Genomic DNA, 22278 nt, shown 5'->3' on the forward strand with positions numbered 1-22278 from the left:
GTTGGACGGGGCAGTTGTGAGCATCAGCCGGGGCAAGAATCTGCCCTTCTGCTCAGGCCTCCTCTCTCTGCTTCCTTTCTTGCGTTGCGTCTGCCTGTCGCTCACCTCTCCCTTTTGGTTGAAATAAAGGCAAGCAGCTTAAACAGGCGACCCAAAGTGTTTTCTAGTACTGCTGGCACGCTCTCACAAAGAGTAAGTAGAAAACTTTGGTCTTAAGCTGAGGTAGCGAAAGTTTGTCTGATGCAGAAAAGACTAAACAATTATAATATTAAGAGATGTGTAATTACACACGCATTTACATATCTAAAGTAGAACCCTGATAAATTGCTCCTAACAGCCTAGACAACTTCAGCAACTAAATAGTATTATTATGTAATTATTTTTAAAGTCAAACAGCCTCTTAGACACACCAATACAAATAATAAAAACTTGCAGAAACAAGTATTTCCTCATCCAGGTTTCTCCTCTTGAAGACAAAGACTGTAGCAGTGCCATAAGAAATCTTAACCTTCACCCAGTCGCCTCCAATTTTATTGAAAATAACATGCTTCCAAGTGTCACGTGCTCAGATCTGTAACATATTCTTCTTCCCATGGCTATTGCTCTTGCTCTTGCCATTGGACAGTTCCCAAGCAAACATTTCACGCGACTTTCAGCTTCTGCAGTGAACGTCCTTGCCAAAATAGAAGGAAACTTAATTGCAACGTGACAGGGAAAGCATCATGGACAATTTGCAGGGTTTTTCTTAAAGAAAAAAAAAAAAAAAACAACCAACAAAAAAAAAAAATGACCATTTACAGACTGATGGGCACTTAAATCTGCTCCATGGCAAAATCTAAGTAATAATCACATATAGCCTTTCCGCAGAAACACCTCTCTCTCCACTGCAGGGCTCTTTTCCAGCTCCGTTTAGTGAAAAAACCCAGGCAGGTCAGCATATAATCACAACACTGACAGTTAAAACAAACATAGCCACTGTAATATAATTTGTCTCTTGTCATCTATTATTTAAGTTCTTCTCAAATGAGAGCATTTGTCTGCTAGACCTCCCTCAGAGGTTATTAAATATCTAGAAAAGTTCCCAATTCAGCATATCTGAGTCATGGAAGCTTCTAGAAGTTGGTGGCTGAGTTTTGCTCTTACGGGAAAAGAATACCTGGTCTAAAAAGTTGGAATGCATTTCCTGTGAAAGAAGTACATGTGATGAAGAAAATTCAGAAGTCATTTTCAACTCCTCAGTACACCACGGGCACTGTGCTTTTCACCTCTTTCATGGCAATAAGCGAAGCACTAGATTCTTCCTACTTATCTGTTCAATTAATGGCAAATTATATAAGACTGACTTTACCCTATCTACAAATCACCTCCTTGAAGGAACCTAAACCCATGCTATTATACAAGGGATTGAAACAATGACACAGTGAGCATCTGAATTTTTATAGAAATCATCTTCGCTACGCCATTCCTGGTTAAAGAGCTTTATGGAGAAAAAAGCAGGCACCTTCCTTTTCTTTCTTCCTCTGGCATCTCCTCCAGCTTCTTCTACCCACAAAGCTGTGAATGTATGTTCATCCTAACTGCAGAATTATTTAGGCAAATTAACCTACACAGTTGGCTAATTTTATGCTTTGAGACCAAGCTTGCCTAGTTTTTAAGACCAAGTTCAGCCTGCTTTTGTCATTTTTAAGTTATGGAAGTCCTAATGAGCAACTATTGTTTTAATACTAATCATTTCTGCTTATACATGACTAATGCAAGTCACTCAAACCCTTTTTGAAACTAAAGTCTTCTCTATCCACAAGAAAATAACATATTTTCCTTACTCTGAAGTGTACTATTTCCTGAGCCTGCACAAGCAGCCTGCCATAGCAAAAGTTTGCAAGCACCTGAAGTGTAATTCTGTCCTATGTTCACCAGGGTGTGCATCAGCGGATTCCTTTCGGTCTGGAGTTGACAATTGTCACACACTCAGAACAGAATCACTGAACGACTGGGATCACAAGGGGCCGCTGGCAATCTTTTGGTCCAGTCTCCCTGCTCAGAGCAGGGCCAGCCACAGCAGGCTGTGCATCATCGGGCTCTGAGCATCCCTAAGCCTGGGGCCTTCACACCCTCCCCGGGAAACCTGCTCCACTGCTTGATCATCCTCACGGCGACAAATGCAGAAATCAAGAAAAGCCATCAGATCAACAGCAACAAGAAGAGACAGAAATGCAGCACCAGTTTGGATATCGAATACACACCGATGGGAGCCATGGAAACAGAAAAACCTGAATAAGATTCATTGTTCTTTAACCCACTGTTCAAGGATCACACCACAGCTTACTGTTCCCGTCATTTCGAAAGCTGGAGAGCTCCTGCTTTAGAAGGACCACCTTCTGCTCCAAAGCCACAAATACAAAACGGTTAATCCAAGTCAAACCCAGCTCAGTGTGGCACTTACTGGTCATGCCTGGTGTCAGGAATGCTTCGGTCCATCCGCAGTTTGTCACTTTCAACCTGATTGAACTTATTGCGGGCGTACGGATCCTGCCCAGACCGCACCACGGTAGCGCCGACATAAGCATCCTGATCAAAGTCTTGCCACCGAACCTTTCCTGCAGTAGAAAACCAGGAAAATATCCAATTTAATCTTCGCGATCTACAGAACAGCATTCAGCCATCCAAATGTAACCAATGAAACAGCCTGGGTTTTAAATTTGCAACAAAGTAATTAAACATCAACAGTACTGTTAACAGTGAAACATCAGTCGCTTGTGCGTATTAAATTCCTCTAGAACATCCTGTGAATTAACAGCAAATTGAACGATTTTACAGATCTCAGTTTAGACAAGTAATCAGCAGACCGTGCTACATCTTGTCTGTTTTGTTTGGATTTTTTTTTAACCCCAACTAACACAATTCCCATTTAAAAAAAAAAAAAACCCTCCACATATCGACAGGCATTAATAACGGCAGATGATCTGGCTAGAAAGCTATCCAAGAAACATTTATTGTTTTAAGAACCAGTCCAGACTTCAAAGACTTTACAATTTAATTTACTGTCTCACCACACAAGTAAAACCACAGTCGGTTATAATCGAACCATTTGAGGAACAGGCCTTTCAGAAGACCGAGACAAGATTATTCTCCAAAACCAGCATTTCACATGGGCAGACCGGTAGATCGCTCTCCAATAGGACACAGGAATCATAGGATCACTAAGGTTGGAAAAGACCTCTAAGATCATCAAGTCCAACCATCACCCCAGCACCACCATGCCTGTTAAACAGAACTGATTCACAGATCTTTGACAAGGGCCGTGTTACCGTGGGACCGGTCGTGGCACTCACATGGATAGGTACACCAGCATCCAGCCACCAGGAACGACACTTGAGGTCCTTCACCACCTTCAGGTGCACAACAACAACATGATATTTACCAAGTGTCTTTAAATTACCAGTTCTTACCTCTGGTTGAACATTTACCTTTTTGCCTGCCAAACCTATGCTACCTACAGCAAATTTATACCACCTTTAACTGAAACTCGGAGCTCAAGTTCTAATGCAATACAAACATTATTGTTTTAAAATGGATGCGTATGAGCATCTCCTGCAAGCCTGTTGTGGTGAACACAGAATGCCACTGGCATAAAAAAAAGAGATACAGAGCAAAAGCTGTCTCTTGGAGTCACTGTTTATCACAGATGAGAGGATCTAATATATTCACTGTTTTGATAACTAACACACAAAGTTTCTGAGGTACTTTCAATTAAGTTCAGTAAGCAGCATGTTCCAGAGATATCTCAGAATCCCAGCACAGCAGGGGTTGGAAGGGACCGCTGTGGGTCACCCAGTCCAATGCCCCTGCCGAAGCAGGGTCACCCAGAGCAGGCTGCACAGGACCGCGTCCAGGTGGGTCTGGAATATCTCCAGAGAAGGAGACTCCACAGCCTCCCTGGGCAGCCTGGTCCAGGGCTCTGTCACCCTCAGAAGGAAGAAGTTCTTCCTCCTGTTCAGGAGGAACTTCCTCTGCTTCAGTTTGTGCCCGTTGCCCCTTGTCCTGTCGCTGGGCACCACTGGAAAGAGTCTGGCCCCATCCTCCTGACACTCACCCCGCAGATATTTACAGGCATTTCTAAGGTCCCCTCTCAGCCTTCTCTTCTCCAGGCTGAACAAGCCCAGCTCCCTCAGCCTCTCCTCGTAGGAGAGATGTTCCAGTCCCCTCACCATCCTCGTAGCCCTCCGCTGGACTCTCTCCAGTAGCTCCTCATCTTTCTTGAACTGGGGAGCCCAATACTGGACACAGTACTCCAGATGAGGCCTCACCAGGGCAGAGTAGAGGGGAAGGAGAACCTCCCTCGACCTGCTGGCCACACTCCTCCTAATGCACCCCAGGATCCCATTTGTTTTCTTGGCAGCCAAGGCACACTGCTGGCTCATGGTCAACTTGTCATCCACCAGCAGTCCCAGGTCCCTCTCCACAGAGCTGCTCTCCAGCAGGTCAGCCCCAGCCTGTATTGGTGGATGGGGTTGTTCCTCCCCAGGTGCAGGACCCTGCACTTGCCCTTGTTGAACTTCACCCAGCTCAGCTTTCAGACAAATATCATAGCTCAGGCATATCCTAAGCTAAGCTGATACGCATAGAGGGAATACGGCTCTAACAGGTACTAACGAGAGAGTCAGAGGTTGCTTAGATGTTTCAAGGTTTGCCTTCGCTCCGTCTCTCAGGCTGCACCTCATGGAAACTAAGGCAGGCCTCCTTTACAGCTTTCTATCCATAAGCTGTGCCCCAGTTACGGTGCATCAACTCCCACTACAAGGCTCTGATACTGAAAGAACACTTCCCATGTTTAAACAAAATAACTGTCTGTTCTTTAACCGGACAAATACCACCAACTTACTTAAAAACGCTCTATAATCTCAGGATCGTCCCAGGAGCTCATCTACAAAAGCAGCTTGGACCCAAGATGTGATTTGGTTATCAGATGGCAGGGGAGGTTGCAAGGCAAATATATCAAGGCTGGGGAAGGAAAGTGGTTTTGAGTTGGCTGGTTTGTTTTTAAGAAAACTTCCAACATCCAAGTAAGTCACAGAGTAAGAGAAGCGCCCCTACTTTTGGATTGCTGGTTAAAGAGCTAGCCAGTTAATACTAAGCAACTATTTTTACATCTGAATTATCATCCTAAAGAAGTTAAAACATGCACACACACAGAGAAAAGCCAGAACCAGGGAGTTAAGCAAAACCAGACTGCAGAACATTTAAGAGACATTTGGTGAAGCAGCCCAGAGGGGAAACTACAGGAAAATAACTGGAGGGAGAAATACAGGTTTTCTAATTTCAGTTACTGAAGGAATTCTAAAAAGGAAACTTTCCAGCTGCTTTTGGTAGCCCACAGACCACCAAGAGTTTTTCTTGGCCTTTCAAGTACTTTCTTCAAAATATTTCCAGGAACTTAATTTGAAGACAAGTTTACACCTCAGCCAGCTACCATACTACAAATAACCCAACACAGAGTTATTTATGAAAACTGCACCAAACCTCACTTGCAACAAAACTATACAAAATGCAAGAGTGGCTTGATTCAGGGAACTGGCAGAAACAACAGAGATCACCAGATCATCTCCCTGTATAACTCACCCACTTAGCATTTCCCAAAGCTTTTGCAGACGCCTTGGTAACTAAACTATATTACCACCCTTGCTTCTAATTTATAATATAGCTCCAGTCTGGAACATATGTTGAATATTTTCTGAAATACAGGGCATGTCATGTCCCTGCTTTTCCAGCCTAAAAATACAGATTTTAGTATATTTTAAAAAATATAACCTACACTTAAAAATGCATTTATATAGGACTTATAACTTTCACACATTCCAACTTCCATTGGATTTTAATGCTACGCCCGCATCAGGACTGCCGCCCCCATCCACTTCTCCAGTTGCCTTCCATCCAGTGGAAAGAGCAGCTGGAACACAAGAGGTCCCAAGGGCATCACACCAGTTCTTCTTGAACAAGCCGTCTTCTTCATGAACTACAAACGTGAGCTGCCCACGTGGTTACAAGTGCTAACGGCTCGAGTTAGCTGCCGGAAAATGAAAGGCTGATCCAAAGCTAAGTATACTGTCCAGCCTTATTTTCACTGAAAGCCTTGCCTTTCTGACAATTCATCGAGTTAATTTTGAAGTTACAAGTGGGTTAACAAACCTTTTCCAATAGTACATACTGTTTCTGTTGTATGCTTCCCCGAGCTACACAAATAGAAGCATGTTTGATTTAATTTCTTCTGGGCAGTTGGCTGGCTCTGTAGTTTCCTGAGTTTCAATGACTTTGCCAGGTGGAATGAGTATCAGAAAATGCAGCTACATTATTTCAAACTTAATTTAAGCACGGCTGTAATTTCAAATTCAAGCAAATGTGTGTTTACCTGGACTGTGACCTAACATGACAATAAATTAAGCTTTTAAAATAAACAGTAAGTGAACTGCAGAGTTTGCTATCAGGCAGAGGAAAAAACAAACAAACAAACAAAAAAAAACAACCCCACACACCAAAAAAACCTGAACCAGCTAAGAACCTGGAACCAGCATATGCTGCAGTTCTCAGCTCAGTTTTGACAAGAAGTGCTTGTTTTCCACACTGTTCTGAACCCGAGAAGCTGAGTAGAAACAAGAAAAAGGTGAAATCCAGTAAAGCTACTTTTTTTTGACACAGGTATTTCCCAGCTCTGAAGTGCTGGAAAAGGCAATCAACAAAAATAGTGCACTTCACTGTTAGTATTTTTAACAATAAGCTGGTTGATTTTAAATAGGAAGCATATTATGATTTTTTTTGCTCTGTAATAAGTAGCTGTATTTAAAACACAGTGCTAGTTTGGCACATTTTACTCCATTCCAGTTTCCACCCAAGTAGAGATTGATATAAATCATTTCAAATGTATCATTTACCATTTTCCAAGACTTTAAAACCAGCAAACGCAACACTAGTCCAGAAAGCATAGAGTAAATTTGCGAAGAAAGAAAGGAGACCACTTCACAGGGCTAAATTTACTGAAAAGCAGTGACAGCCCAGCGAATATAAGAACAACTGAACATGGCTTCCAGAGCCAGGCAGGAGGTGAAGCCTGGCGCTGGCTCCAGCAGAATCACAGAATGTTCAGGGTTTGAAGGGACCTCTGGCGGTCACCCAGCCCAACCCCCTGCCGAAGCAGGGTCACCCAGAGCAGACTGCACAGGACCGCGTCCAGGCAGGGTTTGAATATCTCCAGAGAAGGAGAATCCACGACTTCTCTGGGCAGCCTGGGCCAGGGCTCCGTCACCCTCAGAGGGAAGAAGTTCTTCCTCATGTTCAGCTGGAACTTCCTCTGCTTCAGTTTGTGCCCGTTGCCCCTTGTCCTGTCGCTGGGCACCACTGGAAAGAGTCTGGCCCCATTCTCCTGACACCCACCCTGCAGATATTTAGAAGCATTTAGAAGGTCCCCTCTCAGTCTTCTCTTCTTCAGGCTGAACAAGCCCAGCTCCCTCAGCCTCTCCTCGTAGGAGAGATGCTCCAGTCCCCTCATCATCCTCGTAGCCCTCCGCTGGACTCTCTCCAGTAGCTCCTCATCTTTCTTGAACTGGGGAGCCCAGCACTGGACACAGTACTGCAGATGAGGCCTCACTAGGGCAGAGCAGAGGGGAAGGAGAACCTCCCTCGACCTGCTGAAGGCCCCGTCAACTGTCTGCAACACGGATCAGATCTATTTGGGAAAAGTCCCATAACAGTAACTGCAGCTCAAAGTGAGATAGAAGAGGGGAAAAAAAAAAAAAAAAAAAAAGCACAGCAGATAAATCAGAACACAACCAAGCAGCAGGCAACAAGGAGTAGGAATAGCTGGACCCAAAACCCCCAATATAGTTTGCGCTCCCTCTTACTGACTCAATACAGTTTAAAAGCACTAATATACTTGATACAAATATGATTCTTTTGACTTACAGGTATTAAGAGATTCCAGATCTCCATTAACTAACAAAAAGAGCTGTTTGAGTAACTGTTGAAACTCCTAGCGTTACAGAGCACTGGGTATAGAGTTTTGCTTTAGTTCTCCCTGCAGACAATTCGGGGCCTGTCTTCCTAACTACAAGCTGGCGTCACTGTTTTCACCAAACAAGAAATAGACTTTTGCAGCATATAAAAAGTCACCAAATGACCAAGGACAGATACACTCTGATGTACAGAAGGCAAAAAACCCCACAGTTTAATCTTTATATAAAGCCATTTTAAAGATATAATTTAAAAATTCCTTAATTCCAGGAAGTTCAGAAAGACACTATTCTGCATAATCTAAACCATAGGTCTCCTAACCTCAGTGGAAAAGTAAGAAAGTTTTGAACAAAAGCCCTCCTAAAATTTGATCACTGCTTTAAAACAGTGCAAAGAATCTGCAGATATATGAATTTCAAGCTTCATTGCTATAAGGATTCAAAAGTTTGCCTACACATATTGAAAATAATCAAAATAGTGATTCAAGAGTACATAATTCTGTTTGTGTATCCTTTGATGTTTGAGTCGAGACTCTTGGGCTACTTTGAAGTAAGCATTCTCCTGCCTGTTCGATCAAGCCATAAGAGATTACTAATCAACAGATGAAATGAAAAAAGCCCTGACCTGCTCTACTTTACACTTAATTTTACTTCTAGCTTTAACCCTTCCAGCTTCTGATCTCTCTCTCCCTTTCAGTCTGTGGCACTTCCCACTTCTTTTAATACTCAAATGGCTACTTCGAGCCACTGGGAAAGGAATGTCTTCAAGGAAAAGTATAGGATTTGGCCCAGAATACATAAACATTCAAAAAGGGGAAAAAAGAGTAGTAGCTGGAAGGTACAAAATTGGCTGACCTATAATCCCAGTAACAATATTTGCAGAGAGTTCCATTGAGGGGAAAAAAAAAAAAACTTGAACAGGTCTGCCAGAAACCAAGTTAAACAAGCCAGGCTCTTCAACTTTTTAGGATTTATTTCCCAATTCCCACACAAAGTAAATGTTTTGCCAAAAAAGCATACATACAGAATCAGAGTCTTGTTTCCCCTCTCCAGAAAGCATCCAAGACAGGGCAGGCTAAAGGCTACAGGAAAAAAGCCATGAACGTCAAACAGCTTCTACTGTACCAGAAGTCTAAGACTGTAAACCAAAAACCTTACCTCACACCTCACTGGGCATGGAAGTTTCCAGATCCTTAAAGAAAACTCTACCTTGGTTAGCTCTTTCTTCAAGACCTCACAGTATTTAAAATGTTTGGCTAAATCAAACATTAGGATTAATAGAAGAGTAAACTGTGTTGTGAAGCTCTCTGATCAGAAGCTGTCCTCCTTGAAAGGTAAACTTCTTCAACGCAGTGTGAAATACTCCAATCCATTTAACTATTTCTGTATTCCTTAGACATCAATGCTGGCTATGCATTAAATGTCACCCATGTGAAACAGTTAAGCAGCAAAGGAAGTTTATGGAAGCAGTCACACGAAATGAAGATTCCTTAAGGTGTAATTTTCCAAGCTCATCCTCAAGGCGTAAGACCATTTCACTCAAACCAAAAATCATGTTGCTCTGCTATTTGCCAGCATGTGACAAATACTAAGTAAGTATGAGAAAAATAAGACACAACACTAGCACACTCAGGAAAATCTGCCACAGCAAAAGCTAGACAAAGCTAAAAAAGTATGAACCTTGGCTGAATCTTCTTTGTTGCGTCATGGCCTCAAGCTGCATCAGGGGAGGTTTAGATTGGATATTACGAAAAACGTCTTCGCTGAAAGAGTGGTCAGGCACTGGAACAGGCTGCCCAGGGCAGTGGTGGAGTCCCCATCCCTGGAGGGGTTCAAACAACGTGTAGATGTGGCACTTTGGGACATGGTTTAGCAGGCATGGTGGGGTTGGGTGGATGGTTGGACTCGATGATCTTAGAGGTCTTTTCCAACCTTAATGATCCTATGATTCAGTTAGAAGCAGTCACAAGGCAGCTTGTCTGATGCCTGCCAGCATTATCCATCGGGAGAAACGGCCGGCTTTTGTACCAGAGGCTTTTACAGCACCTCAAACCTATCGCAGGACAACACAGACAGACTTGCAGAGTCACATTCTCCATGGTTGTAAACCCAGAGGAGCAGTGAAGCAGGTAAGAGTTAAGGTAGCTGAAGCTTTAAGAATAGGAAGTACATATCACTAAAATAATCCTAGCACTTCCAAACTACAAAGAATTATCAGAATCAGAAAAATTTCTGTGTTTTAGGGCTTTCAAGGATAAATGTTTTATGGCTGCGGATCTTTCATAATAAACATTACTGCAATACCTGGAGGTAGCGTCTCCACGCTTTGTGCTTTGTCCTCCCTGTCACTGCCACGCACGTCTTTCCTTTTGGGGTCGATATCATTTGGGTCCTCCTGAAAAAAGTACATAATCTTTAAAATAATTACCTCAATTGATTGAATTCCATGTTTTCAAAGAAAACAGCAATAACTAAGTTTTTTGGATTTCAAATGCATGATGTACTCCAACAGAGCTAACTCTGGATTTTAAGAGAAAGGATCATTATTTCCTCCATTACTTGAAAAACACAAAACACAGAACAGAAATTTAAGACAGGCTTTTGTGTTTAATTTATGCAGCAATCCTTATTTGGGGAAAAAAAATGTTTAAGAAGGAAAGGTATTAGGAAAGATGGAATAGAGGAATTTTGGTGGGTCGGCTTCCATTATGCATTTGGAAGACGCAAAGAAGAGCATAACTTTTTTTTTATATATATATTTTTAATATAAAAACCAAGATAATTAGCAACTGTATGCCGATTTGTACACTCCACTTTGCCAACTGATATAAGTGCCATCAGCTGCTGTTGTTCTTGCACACTTGCCAAAGGAAATTCCGCTTCCTTTCCTACAGAAGACGTCCCAGTTATAATACTGGTTTTATTTGCACAGCCTGCTAAAGACAACACCTTCACTACATCACGTAAGAAGACACGCCGATACTAATCAGTAAGTACACAGTTCGTGTCTCTTCGAGGAACCTGTCAGAGCCCTCAGAACAGGGCGATGGGGTACAAACTGCGACCTGTCTCTGCCACCCCAGCTCCCAGGCCACGCCTGGCAACTCTTTGGGTAGAACTGTAAGCAGCAGGAACAGGCCAGACTTTCTTTGGGGAACACCTCGACCACAAATGATCTCATTGCAGCACGTCCCCAGGCACATGAAATTTTCCAATGTAAATTCAGCTGAAGCATCTACCTTAAGAAGGCACCAATACTGGGAAATATGTTGAAAACAGGCATCTGATTTCTAAAATACTGAAATGCAAAACTGAATACTGATGCTTTTTTGTTATTGTCAATCATTTTCAGAGAAAAAGAGCCATATGAACTAAACCAGTTAAAAACTGAATGCTACAAATGCATGTTATGCACAGCATTGCAGATGTCAGAGAGAAGGAATTTGTCCATGTTCTTATGCTACATTTCACCATGTTAGCACCTGCTTTGGGCTCCGGGGTCTTGTGGAGGTCAGTAACTTTACTTAAAGAAAGATTTAAGACAACAAAACCAAAACCAAACACACACACCCATTAATATCTTATAATATAAATATATAGAAATAATATATTATTATTCCTATAAATATCACAAGGGTGGGTGTTAGGAGGATGGGGCCAGACTCTTTCCAGTGGTGCCCAGCGACAGGACAAGGGGCAATGGGCACAAACTGAAGCAGAGGAAGTTCCAGCTGAACCCGAGGAAGAACTTCTTCACTCTGAGGGTGACAGAGCCCTGGAACAGGCTGCCCAGGGAGGCTGTGGAGTCTCCTTCTCTGGAGATATTCAAGACCTGCCTGGACGCAGTGCTGTGCAGCCTGCTCTGGGTGACCCTGCTTGGGCAGGGGGTTGGGCTGGGGGATCCCCAGAGGGCCCTTCCAACCCCTACCATGCTGGGATTCTGTAACACCCCCCTCAAAGCACACCTACTCCCAAAACCAGAGCACACAGTTCAAGAACACGATCACGGCTCATGCTGGTGAGGGCAATAATCTGCCACTGCACGCTGAGTCCCTCCAGCACAGCAAAACAGAAGCTTTCTGTGGTTCTAGAAAGTTGCATTTCACTAGTTCATTGGCTTTGTCCATCATTTTAAAGACAGCAACACTATGGAAACACTTAATAAATGCAACTATCAACTGCAGCTGGAAGAAAAATCTTCCCAGTAAGAATGTCAAGTTTTGCAAAATTTCACAAAGCTCTTCACTGTCCCAAATTACTGTAACGAGTCTGAAAAAATACATACCTAAGTTGAAAAATAAATGCAAAACATCTATTAAGCAATCAAAAAAATTGCCAGAATTTCTCCTGTAGTTAAATAAAAACTATTGAGTGCTTCCTCATTCTCTCTCTCCCCTCCCCTTTAAGTCTTTAGGGAACAACTCTGCCTTGCCATTAATCCTTTTAGCTGAGGAGCGTGTGCCATAAAGCGTAATTATTTACCAAGTTCTTTCACTTTGTTTTTTTTGTTGTTGTTGTGTTTTGATTTGGGGGGTGGGGGTGGGGGGAAGGAGCTGGGGGGGGTGTTAGATAAACTACCAAAGGCAAAGTTAGATTTGGAAATCTTATAGCTAAACACCCTTTTGAATTCTTAAAAATTTGAGGCTTGTGCGGAAGTGCTTCGGTACAGCCTCCAGCGGTTCAGAGGTGTGAGCCAGGCTGCCAGCTCCCACCGCGGCTGCCGGATGCTCCCCTCGGCTCCCAGGACTCCCTGTAAAACCGTGCAGTGATGGGAGAGCACGGGATGTCAACCGCAAACCTTTGTGCCCTAGATTCGGGCTTTGTGGTATTTTTCTTCTCCAAAATAAGCCAATTTTAGCTATTTTAAAAATCGACTATTCGGCTAAAACTGATGTTCTGTTGTAAGCTCTAACTCTCACCCAATAAAGCAGTTGGAAAGTACACGTGGGAAACCTGTGCCTTTTAGGGGCAAGCAGTATCCCATATCTTTTAGAGAGAACCTGAGCGCACAAAAGAAGAACGCAGACATTAAAACCACAGACATAAATACAACCAGTTTCTTTACATCTCTCCGACTGTCCTTTGCATCAGCATATTAATGTGGTGCAATACCCAAATGAATCTTACAGTCAAACGACATCCCTACAGTCTCATCATCACAGGCCAGAACTGCTTTTCCAGCTTGCTCGGAGTAAAACAAAATCCCAGCCGCTAATGAGATCTTCAAAAGCCGTTTGCACTTGAGGAGTAATCTTCTTGGTAGCAGATAACAATGCTCACACTGGCAAAAGTCATTCACACAAAAAGCTAAGTTCAAGGCAAGATTAACAGCAACTGAAACTGTTTAAGAGAAGGCACAGCTCTTTAATCACGAGAGCACAAGAAGGAGATTTAATGAATAAAAATTAAAAAGGAAAGGTTAATGCTTTTTTCTATATTAAAATACTATTAAGACTAACAGCACTTAATACTTTAAAATACTATTTTCCTGACATACTAGAAAAGCTGACAGTATCAGGCTACAACCTAAATATGTAAATGCTGTAAATCCACCTGGACACGTATTTTTGAGCTTATTAAAAAGTAGCCAAGACACTACCCAAACGTCGGATGCCCGGGGAACGCCACTGGAGTAACACATTTGTGGCTGTTACTCCTGCAGTTATCCTCTTCGGCCAGGACACACGTAGCAGCACCTGAATCCGCACGCGCCAGCTACGCTGCACGTGTCGCGGGGATGTGGCGGGCGTTAGCGTTGCACGTCACGTCACTGCTTCCCATCAATTCCTGCTTCAGTACCAGGTGACACGCAAAGACACAAAACTGCAACCTTTCAACTCCATTCAGTGGGAAAGCTTACAACAGTCCTGCACCTGGGGAGGAACAACCTCATGCACCAGTACAGGCTTGGGGTGGACCTGCTGGAGAGCAGCTCTGCGGAGAGGGACCTGGGTGTCCTGGTGGACGACAGGTTAACCGTGAGCCACCAGTGTGCCCTGGCTGCCAAGAAAGCCAATGGGATCCTGGGGTGCATCAAGAAGAGTGTGGCCAGCAAGACAAGGGAGGTTCTCCTTCCCCTCTACACTGCCCTAGTGAGGCCCCATCTGGAGCACTGTGTCCATTTCTGGGCTCCCCAGTTCAAGAAAGATGAGGAGCTACTGGAGAGAGTCCAGCGGAGGGCTACAAGGATGGTGAGGGGACTGGAGCATCTCCACTACGAGGAGAGGTTGAGGGAACTGGGCTTGTTCAGCCTGGAGAAGAGAAGGCTGCGAGGGGACCTTATAAATGCCTACAAATATCTGAAGGGTGGATGTCAGGAGGATGGGGCCAAGCTCTTTTCAGTGGTGCCCAGTGACAGGACAAGGGGCAATGGGCACAAACTGAAGCAGAGGAAGTTCCAGCTGAACAGGAGGAAGAACTTCTTCACTCTGAGGGTGACGGAGCCCTGGCCCAGGCTGCCCAGGGAGGTTGTGGAGTCTCCTTCTCTGGAGATATTCAAGACCCACCTGGACAAGATCCTGTGCAGCCTGCTCTGGGTGACCCTGCTTCGGCAGGGGGTTGGACTAGATGACCCACAGAGGTCCCTTCCAACCCCTACTATTCTGTGATTCTGTGATTCTGTAATATTTTAGATGTACCAAGTAAACTTAAATTAAATGTGATTTTTTAAATTAAATTATCTAAATACCTTTGCCACTGCAAACGCTCAGAAACTAAAGGTGATGTGTATTTACTTACCAATTTATGAAAACATTCTTTGCAAACCATAACCACAATTCATTTTGGTTAAACTGAATGCATTTGGGGTTTTTCTAGGGTTTTTTTTTTTCAGGCTGATTAATCACTGAAGCACAGCAACTTTTCCTTCCAGGCTACGGTAAAGTCCCTATGCCTCAGAAAGCCAGCAGATAACAGACCTTGCTATTACCACTTTTCTTTTCCTGCCCAACTCGCTCCCTCCATGAAGATCGCCCTACAGACCGAATCTGAGATATGACAGACGCAAGACAAAACTCCGGTTTCAAGAAGTAGACTCGAAAAAGTCGTTTCACGAAATGATTCGTCACACATTCGCAGCTGCTCTGGCTGGGGAGGGGAAAGGGAGGACGAGCCAGCACAAATGCAAAGCAAGACTCAAACGCATCGCTCCCGCATTTCTACACATCTACAACAAGACGCGACCACATCCAACGCAACACCTCAGACTCGTGCCATTTGAGTTTAGAAAGCTGTAATTATACACAGACGTACATTAGTGGATAATTTCATTACCGTTACGCAGATCTTCCAGCCCTCTTACCCTTCTGGTTTTGGTGCACTTGTTGGCATTGCTTGCTACGTTCCTTACAAGCCTTGCAAAACAATTAGCGTTTTGCCAATTGTTATTTCGCTTAGCACAAAAAAAAGATATTAAGTTGATCTACGTCCCTAGGTTGCTCCTATGTAAAAAAAATACTGTTTTTCCTATTTCTGTCTTCCAGTACTTTTTTTCTTTTTAGTTAAAGTTTGAAGTATCACGGATTTGACATTTAACTGCTATGTATTAGATCTCATTATAGCAGAGATTTCTATCCTACACTGGCTTCCTATCAACACACGAACAACTTACCAACACGTAATATCGTTAGATATACTGAGATACCACACGCCTTACGAGTGGCAAGCCAGCATAGACTTCGGCAAAGCTCTTGGGGTTGAAGAGATCTGAAGTGGGAGCCGAGCGTGCCTCCAGTACCAGCCTCTCTTCTCGCAGACACCCCAGATGCTCAACATCACCCAGCAGTCAGGCTCAGGAGATGGTCAGGAGCTCCAACGGCACCTGGGCAGCCGTTCACCATCTCTTCCACGGAAACGGCAGCAAGGCAGATGAAAACATCTCCCAGGCTAACGCACAAGGGCTAGCCAAGGGCTAAAGCCATCTGGCTGTCCTAGGCACACGCCATACCAATCGCTTTGCTCATCACCATCTACCAGCACAACTTTTCAAAGAAGTTCACGCAGACTACAAAGCGGGGAATTGCACAAGAAAAAAACAAAGTTCTGCTTGCCTTGGTAGCATATACTCAGATAGAATAATTGAGATATGTGGCTTCACGGGCTAGAATACATGCTAAGGCTTAGTATCTGTCTTGGTACTTGCTTTGAAGATGCTGGCCAAGGGCCAGCTACAGACAGATTTTCATCCACTAATGACTTTCGAAGAGGAAACTGAATCCTGGCAGCACCTTCAAAGAGCATCGTTTGAGCCAGCTGGCCTAACGCAAGGCTTCGCTGCATCGCGCCGTACAGATCAGTCAACCGGCTGATGATTTTGGAAGGGGTGCTCTTGCTGCAGATGACCGTCCTCTCGGCCTTTCAGACGCTTCTGTTCTGATCATGTACTCGGGCCCAGATACACAGAAGCACTTTGATGTTGCGCAGAGCAGCACTTGGCATTGCAACAGTTGAACGCCTGCTACAGTTCAGATCCCTAAACCAAGCCTGAAGGCCCCTTGTAGAGCTCAGTCACCCAAGAAAAGGACCCGAAGCCGAGCAGAGTCAGACAGCTGCCTAAGCCACAGACGTAGCCAAAGCCTGATCTTCTTTGCTACTGCTGGCACTTAATATCCATCTCTTCCCCCCACCCTGTTCAGTTTACAGCCTTTTAATTAGACATCACATTAGGTGCTTACAGAATAGTCAAGCAGGCTCTGGAGTGCCGGTTCCTTCCAAGCCAGGAGAGCCTTTAGCAGAAGACAGGGTCTGGCGTGCTGGCTTGCGTTCCAACCCAATGCTCGCTCACTGCCTGCCAAGAGGTCTTCAGGAATCGGACTCCAAGTCTCTCTTGCTGGAATAAACAAGCCCAGCTCTCCTACACGCCAGGCAAGCGCTCTGAGCAGTTTAATGTAATTACATTATGGGGCACCCATGTCTTCCCTCGTCAGCAAAAACATCTTGGACGTAGCGGAGATAAAGCGTGCTCAGAAAATGCCTGGAACGCTGCTTCTCATAGGCAAGATGAGGAGGAAATATCCCATAAGCAAACTCTGACTTCCTTTGCTTGCCAGCTTGCTTCGCATTAGTAAAGCGGACGTTTCCAAGTACACCACGAAGCAAGGCATGCACACTGAAAACACACTGAAAAAAGACACACTTCGCAACATTCGATTACCACTGTTAGATGTAATGTATGGAATTATTACAGCAAAGGTGATTTAATTTTCATTCTTCTTCCTTTACTCAGTTTAAGGAAATTGCTGCCAAAGGTACGCTCCTTTCACATGTTTGAATATTCAAAACAAAAACAGAAGCTTCCAGCAGGGGGGAACAAACACACACCCGCCTCACACATACAAGAAGGCAGGTTTAAATTCTCAAAAAACAAAAAAAAAGAAGGGTGGGGGAAGTAATCAAGATTATGCTTTGATGCTCCACACATAGCAAATACATTTAGACACACCCTCAGTGAACACACTCAAAACATTTTGAAAATGCCAATTACTATAAGATGTATTCTCCAGACAAAATTCTATGCCCTAGTGCCCTACCTTTTCTGTGAATTTTACCTTCACTTAGGGCAAAGTACATATTTTAGAGCTTACAGGCACTATTTGAAGTACCGAAACAACAATAGAACCTGACAGGTTGTAAACCCAGAATGAATTAGACAAAACTAAGGCTCTGTCTGAAGTTTCTGGTATACATGTACACTTATTCTCTGAGGAAGGTCTGACCCAGCTTTGCAGCAGAAGACTTCTTTGTACAGCAAATGGGTTCAACTGGAAGTTCTGGTTCAACTTCATTGAAGAATTCCAGGCACAGTAATTTTCTTCAACTGACTAGAGCCAACGAGCAACAGAAACCCCCAGGTGGGGCAGGTAGGGCTATTCAGGCAGCAAGCTTTTAAATATAGGTAAGCTGTTCAATGGGAATCACAGAATCACAGAATAGTAGGGGTTGGAAGGGACCTCTGTGGGTCATCTAGTCCAACCCCCTGCCGAAGCAGGGTCACCTACAGTAGGCTGTAGAGGACCTTGTCCAGGTGGGTCTTGAATATCTCCAGAGAAGGAGACTCCACAACCTCCCTGGGCAGCCTGTGCCAGTGCTCCATCACCCTCAGAGTGAAGAAGTTCTTCCTCATGTTCAGACGGAACTTCCTCTGCTTCAGTTTGTGCCCGTTGCCCCTTGTCCTGTCGCTGGGCACCACTGAAAAGAGTCTGGCCCCATCCTCCTGACACCCACCCTTCAGATATTTGTAAGTATATATTAAGTCCCCTAAGATTTGCACATTTCAGTAGATTTTAGGGAACTAATTCAAATTTGAAGATAACCTAAAAGTAACAGCATGACTGATCCCCCAAGTCCCCACATCAGTTTAATAATACACTGGGTTAACTGATTAGCCCGCAAATGCTATGCAGTTTTGGGCTGTATTTCAGTATCTTACAACAAATGATAAATTCTTCTGTAAGCATCTGACGTCATTTAATGTGATCTCAAAGGTATAAAAAAACCTCACAACACTCTTACAGCTCCATGAGAACGTAGGTATCCAGCTCCAGATGACCTCTAATAAACCACGTTCCCTTTTGCCTAGAGATTTCATCCACTCTAGTAAGAAGTGTCTAAACTAAGTGGTGAACTTTATCACTTACTAAGAAAGCAGAAAACTAAACGTTACTTGCCTTACAAAATTGGCAAGCTAGTGTACTACCAGGAAGAGGAAACAAAAAAAAAAAACACCACAAAACCCACAAACATTAAAAACCTACAACACGCCCTTCGTTTTCTTCAGCTGAACAGTGAAAAAAAAAAAGCTGTTGGAGCTGAAGTGGTCATCAACTGAGAGGACAATCAAGACTGTGCAATGACATAGAATAGAAGCATAGGATGCTTTGGGTTGGAAGGGACCTTCAGAGGCCATCCAGCCCAACTCCCCTGCAGTGAGCAGGGACATCTTCACCTGGGTCAGGCTGCTCAGAGCCCCATTCAACCTGGTCTTGAACGTTTCCAGGGGTGGGGCCTCCACTACTTCTCTGGGCAACCTGGGCCAAGGTTTGACCACCTCATGGTAAAAAATTTCTTCCTTATATCCAGTCTAAATCTACCCACCCTCCATTTAAAGCCATTACCCCTTGTCCTACTGCAACAAGCCCTGCTGAAAATATCTTCCCATCTTTCACCAGCTAAGCCAAGCCCACCACGCCTAAGCAAGCCCTGCCAACCAACCCGAAATTTCCGCAGAGGCTCCCACGGACAGAAGCAGGACCGGCACCCGCTGTGAAGTGCCCAAGGACCAGAAAGCAAAACAGAATCTCGCTCCGATGACACCTTGGAGAGGCTGTCACCTCTCCACAGAAACAGCAGAAGGGAGGGAAAGGTCTCATACACCAGAAAGAATATGAATGCAATGGAAACGCTGCAGAGGAGCCATTAAAAGGCTTTGCTGTTTTTTTCCAAGACTATTCAATCTTCATGATTCACGCAGCTGCGTAAATGTATAGGGGTGGATGGTAGAAGGGGGAAAGGGGTGGTGGAAAAGAAGAGGAGAAGAAACATTTAAGGGTATTTGGACTGATGGAAGGGTAAACTCTCAAGTGCACCAGTAATTTTGAAAGCAAAGCATAACTATCTCTAAGGATGGCAGCAGGGAGTCAGAAACAGTATCCTGTATTTCCTGCTAAATTTAACATGTCTCAAAAAAAGTCTCATTTGTCTGCACTACCTGCCACAGACTATGGAAATACAACATCACAAAACATCTGCAATGATTATTTAAACTCAAGACAACATCTAAGTCAATTATCACTCAAAAATAGATGGACGGAGACAAAATAAGACCTTTCTTTCAACAGTTAATTCATGGATTTTTTTTTAAATAATGTTTAAAACAGCCTTCTATTCCGAAACTGGCAGTGCAGACACACAGTTCCATGACTTCACATAGTCCCACAATTTACACAGTGAGTGCAGACTCAGCAGCAATGGTGTTTACATTGCTCTTTTACTTGCACTAGATTGGGAAAAAATCCCTGAATAAATCATAAATCATCATCAATCAAAAGGAGCTGAGTGATCTGATCTGTTATACCTATCCCAGGAAAAAAACTTCATCAGCAAAAAAGAAAAGCCAGGAAGATGTCATGAAACTTTACCATTTGCAACTTGTTAAAAGTGTCTCATCGGTACGTCCACCTCCAGGGTACATTTTGTCATCATGTTTCATACAGGTTAAACAGTGTTTTGAGGTACATACTCAGGCAGCAGCATTAATTTTATCATGCCTACCTCATACATACTGCTTTTCCCACACTTTATAACATTTGCAAAGAATATTTAAATTCTTTTTGTTTGATTGTTTTAACTGATCAGGTCCTGAAACGGGACAAGATAGCAGAAGTGGCGACAGGTCCAGAAGATGATCCAAGGGCCGGAGCACCTCTCCTGCGAGGACAGGCTGAGGGAGCTGGGGCTGTTCAGCCTGGAGAAGAGAAGGCTCCGGGGTGACCTCAGAGCAGCTGCCAGTGCCTGGAGGGGGCCTACAGGAAGGATGGACAGGGGCTTTTCACAAGGGTGTGTAGTGATAGGACAAGGGGGAACGGCTCTAAACTAAAAGAGGGCAGATTTAGATTAGATATTAGGAAGAAATTCTTCACCATGAGGGTGGTGAAACACTGGCTCAGGTTGCCCAGAGAAGCTGTGGCTGCCCCCTCCCTGGCAGGGTTCAAGGCCAGGTTGGATGGAGCTCTGAGCACCCTGGTCTGGTGGAAGATGTCCCTGCTCATGGTGGGGTGGTTGGAACCAGATGATCTTTAAGGTCCCTTCCAACCCAAACCATTCTATGATTCTATGAGAAGTAGGGCAGGGCTGGATGCACAAACAGGATCTGCCCACCGTGGTTCTTTCAAAGTCCATAGCTGTTGCTTGAGAAATACAGTGCACATTCATCGGCTTGCTTGAGTGCTTTCCAAGCTGTGAAATCTGAACATCGCAGGAGCTTAATATGAGTACATGGGCTCTAATTCAGATGCAAAAGATGCAGTGGGCACATCAGTCATTCAAAAAGTTAACAAGATTAGACTAAACTCCTGTTTAACATTCCCAGCTGGTTTCACTTACAGTAGAGGAAAGATCCCGCGGAACAACTAGTCCAGCTAGGGGAAGAGGCCAGGAGGACAACACAACCTTCAACTGCTGCACTGCTTTGCAAAGCGAGCGTGTAGCCAGTGTCACTCAGGTGGTGAAGGCCAGCGGCTGCTGGCAGGGGCCGTTCACACTCCAGCACCGCTCCGTCCTGCCCCGCGTCTCCCCGTACGGACACCGGCGTGGCTGGGCAGGCCATGCGCTTCGTTGGGATGACTTGACAGTGAGCTGGGGGGGTGGGATATGGGTGGGTGGATGTATTCTTTCACTGGTTGGGCTTTCTTTAAACCACAAGATCAACCACTAAATTACCCGAGGGATTTGATGCAAGGGAAGCAGCAGTCAGGGTAGCAGGGAAAAAAAGTGCAGAAAGAGGTGTTCCCATTACAAGCAAAGGATTACGAGTTTAGTTACAACACTAAACCACCCATCACTCAAAACCACTACATATTTTTCTGCTTGAAAGAAGGCAATTACTCCAACAAATGCTCAGCCATGATTCAATGCCACCTCTTGTTAATTCTACAATATCAGAAGTGTCTGATGAATTAGCCTGCATTTCAAAGCCCTGTCCCTAATCCTCTTTGAATTCAACTCACCGCCACTTGCTGTCAGCTCTAAGACTGACTCTCTAAAGGAATAAAAAGGAGCTTTTCCACAGAAGAGGAAAAAAAGAATGCACAGAAAGCAAAGGGTGTGGTGCTTTGTTTTAATATTTATGCACATGAGAAAGTCTCATGTTTTCTGGAAATGCAGGAAACTGGAGTCAAATCATTGAAAGTAAAGTGAAGGATTGAATAGACAAACAGAACTCAACTTAAAATGTATGCATCCAATAACTTCAGCATACTGAAGTATTCCAATAACCCAGGTATTTCCAACTCACCACCTACGCACTTCTGCAGGAAGCAGCAGGCAGTTCCTCAGCTGCAATACAAGAACCAGCCGGAGCAGAAGGGAAGACTGGGAGAAAAAAAAACGTCCCATGGCTTCATGCACATCACGAAGCACAGAGAGTAGAAAGGGAAATCAATTAGAACTAAACCCTCTTCAGCTTAATTTTGTTTTATAAATATTTAAACCTGCAAACGTAACTGAGATCAAAAGGATACGCATTTATCAGAAATGCAAGTATATGTCAAGGCAAAACAGCTGT

General features: G+C 44.0%; 1 protein-coding gene across 1 annotated transcript in view; it reads right to left on the reverse strand.

The window, feature by feature from the left end:
- The window catches only part of GALNT2 (polypeptide N-acetylgalactosaminyltransferase 2), a 105408-nt gene that overhangs the window by 37117 nt on the left and 46013 nt on the right, over nucleotides 1-22278 (reverse strand). Inside the window, exons 2-3 of the mRNA XM_075412092.1 lie at nucleotides 10305-10395; nucleotides 2444-2597 (exon numbers count right to left, since the gene is read on the reverse strand). Of these exons, the coding sequence (XP_075268207.1) occupies nucleotides 2444-2597; nucleotides 10305-10395 (245 nt within the window). The remainder of the gene's footprint in view (nucleotides 1-2443; nucleotides 2598-10304; nucleotides 10396-22278) is intronic.

This window comes from Opisthocomus hoazin, chromosome 2 (assembly GCF_030867145.1).
Source record: "Opisthocomus hoazin isolate bOpiHoa1 chromosome 2, bOpiHoa1.hap1, whole genome shotgun sequence".
Taxonomy (NCBI): domain Eukaryota; kingdom Metazoa; phylum Chordata; class Aves; order Opisthocomiformes; family Opisthocomidae; genus Opisthocomus; species Opisthocomus hoazin.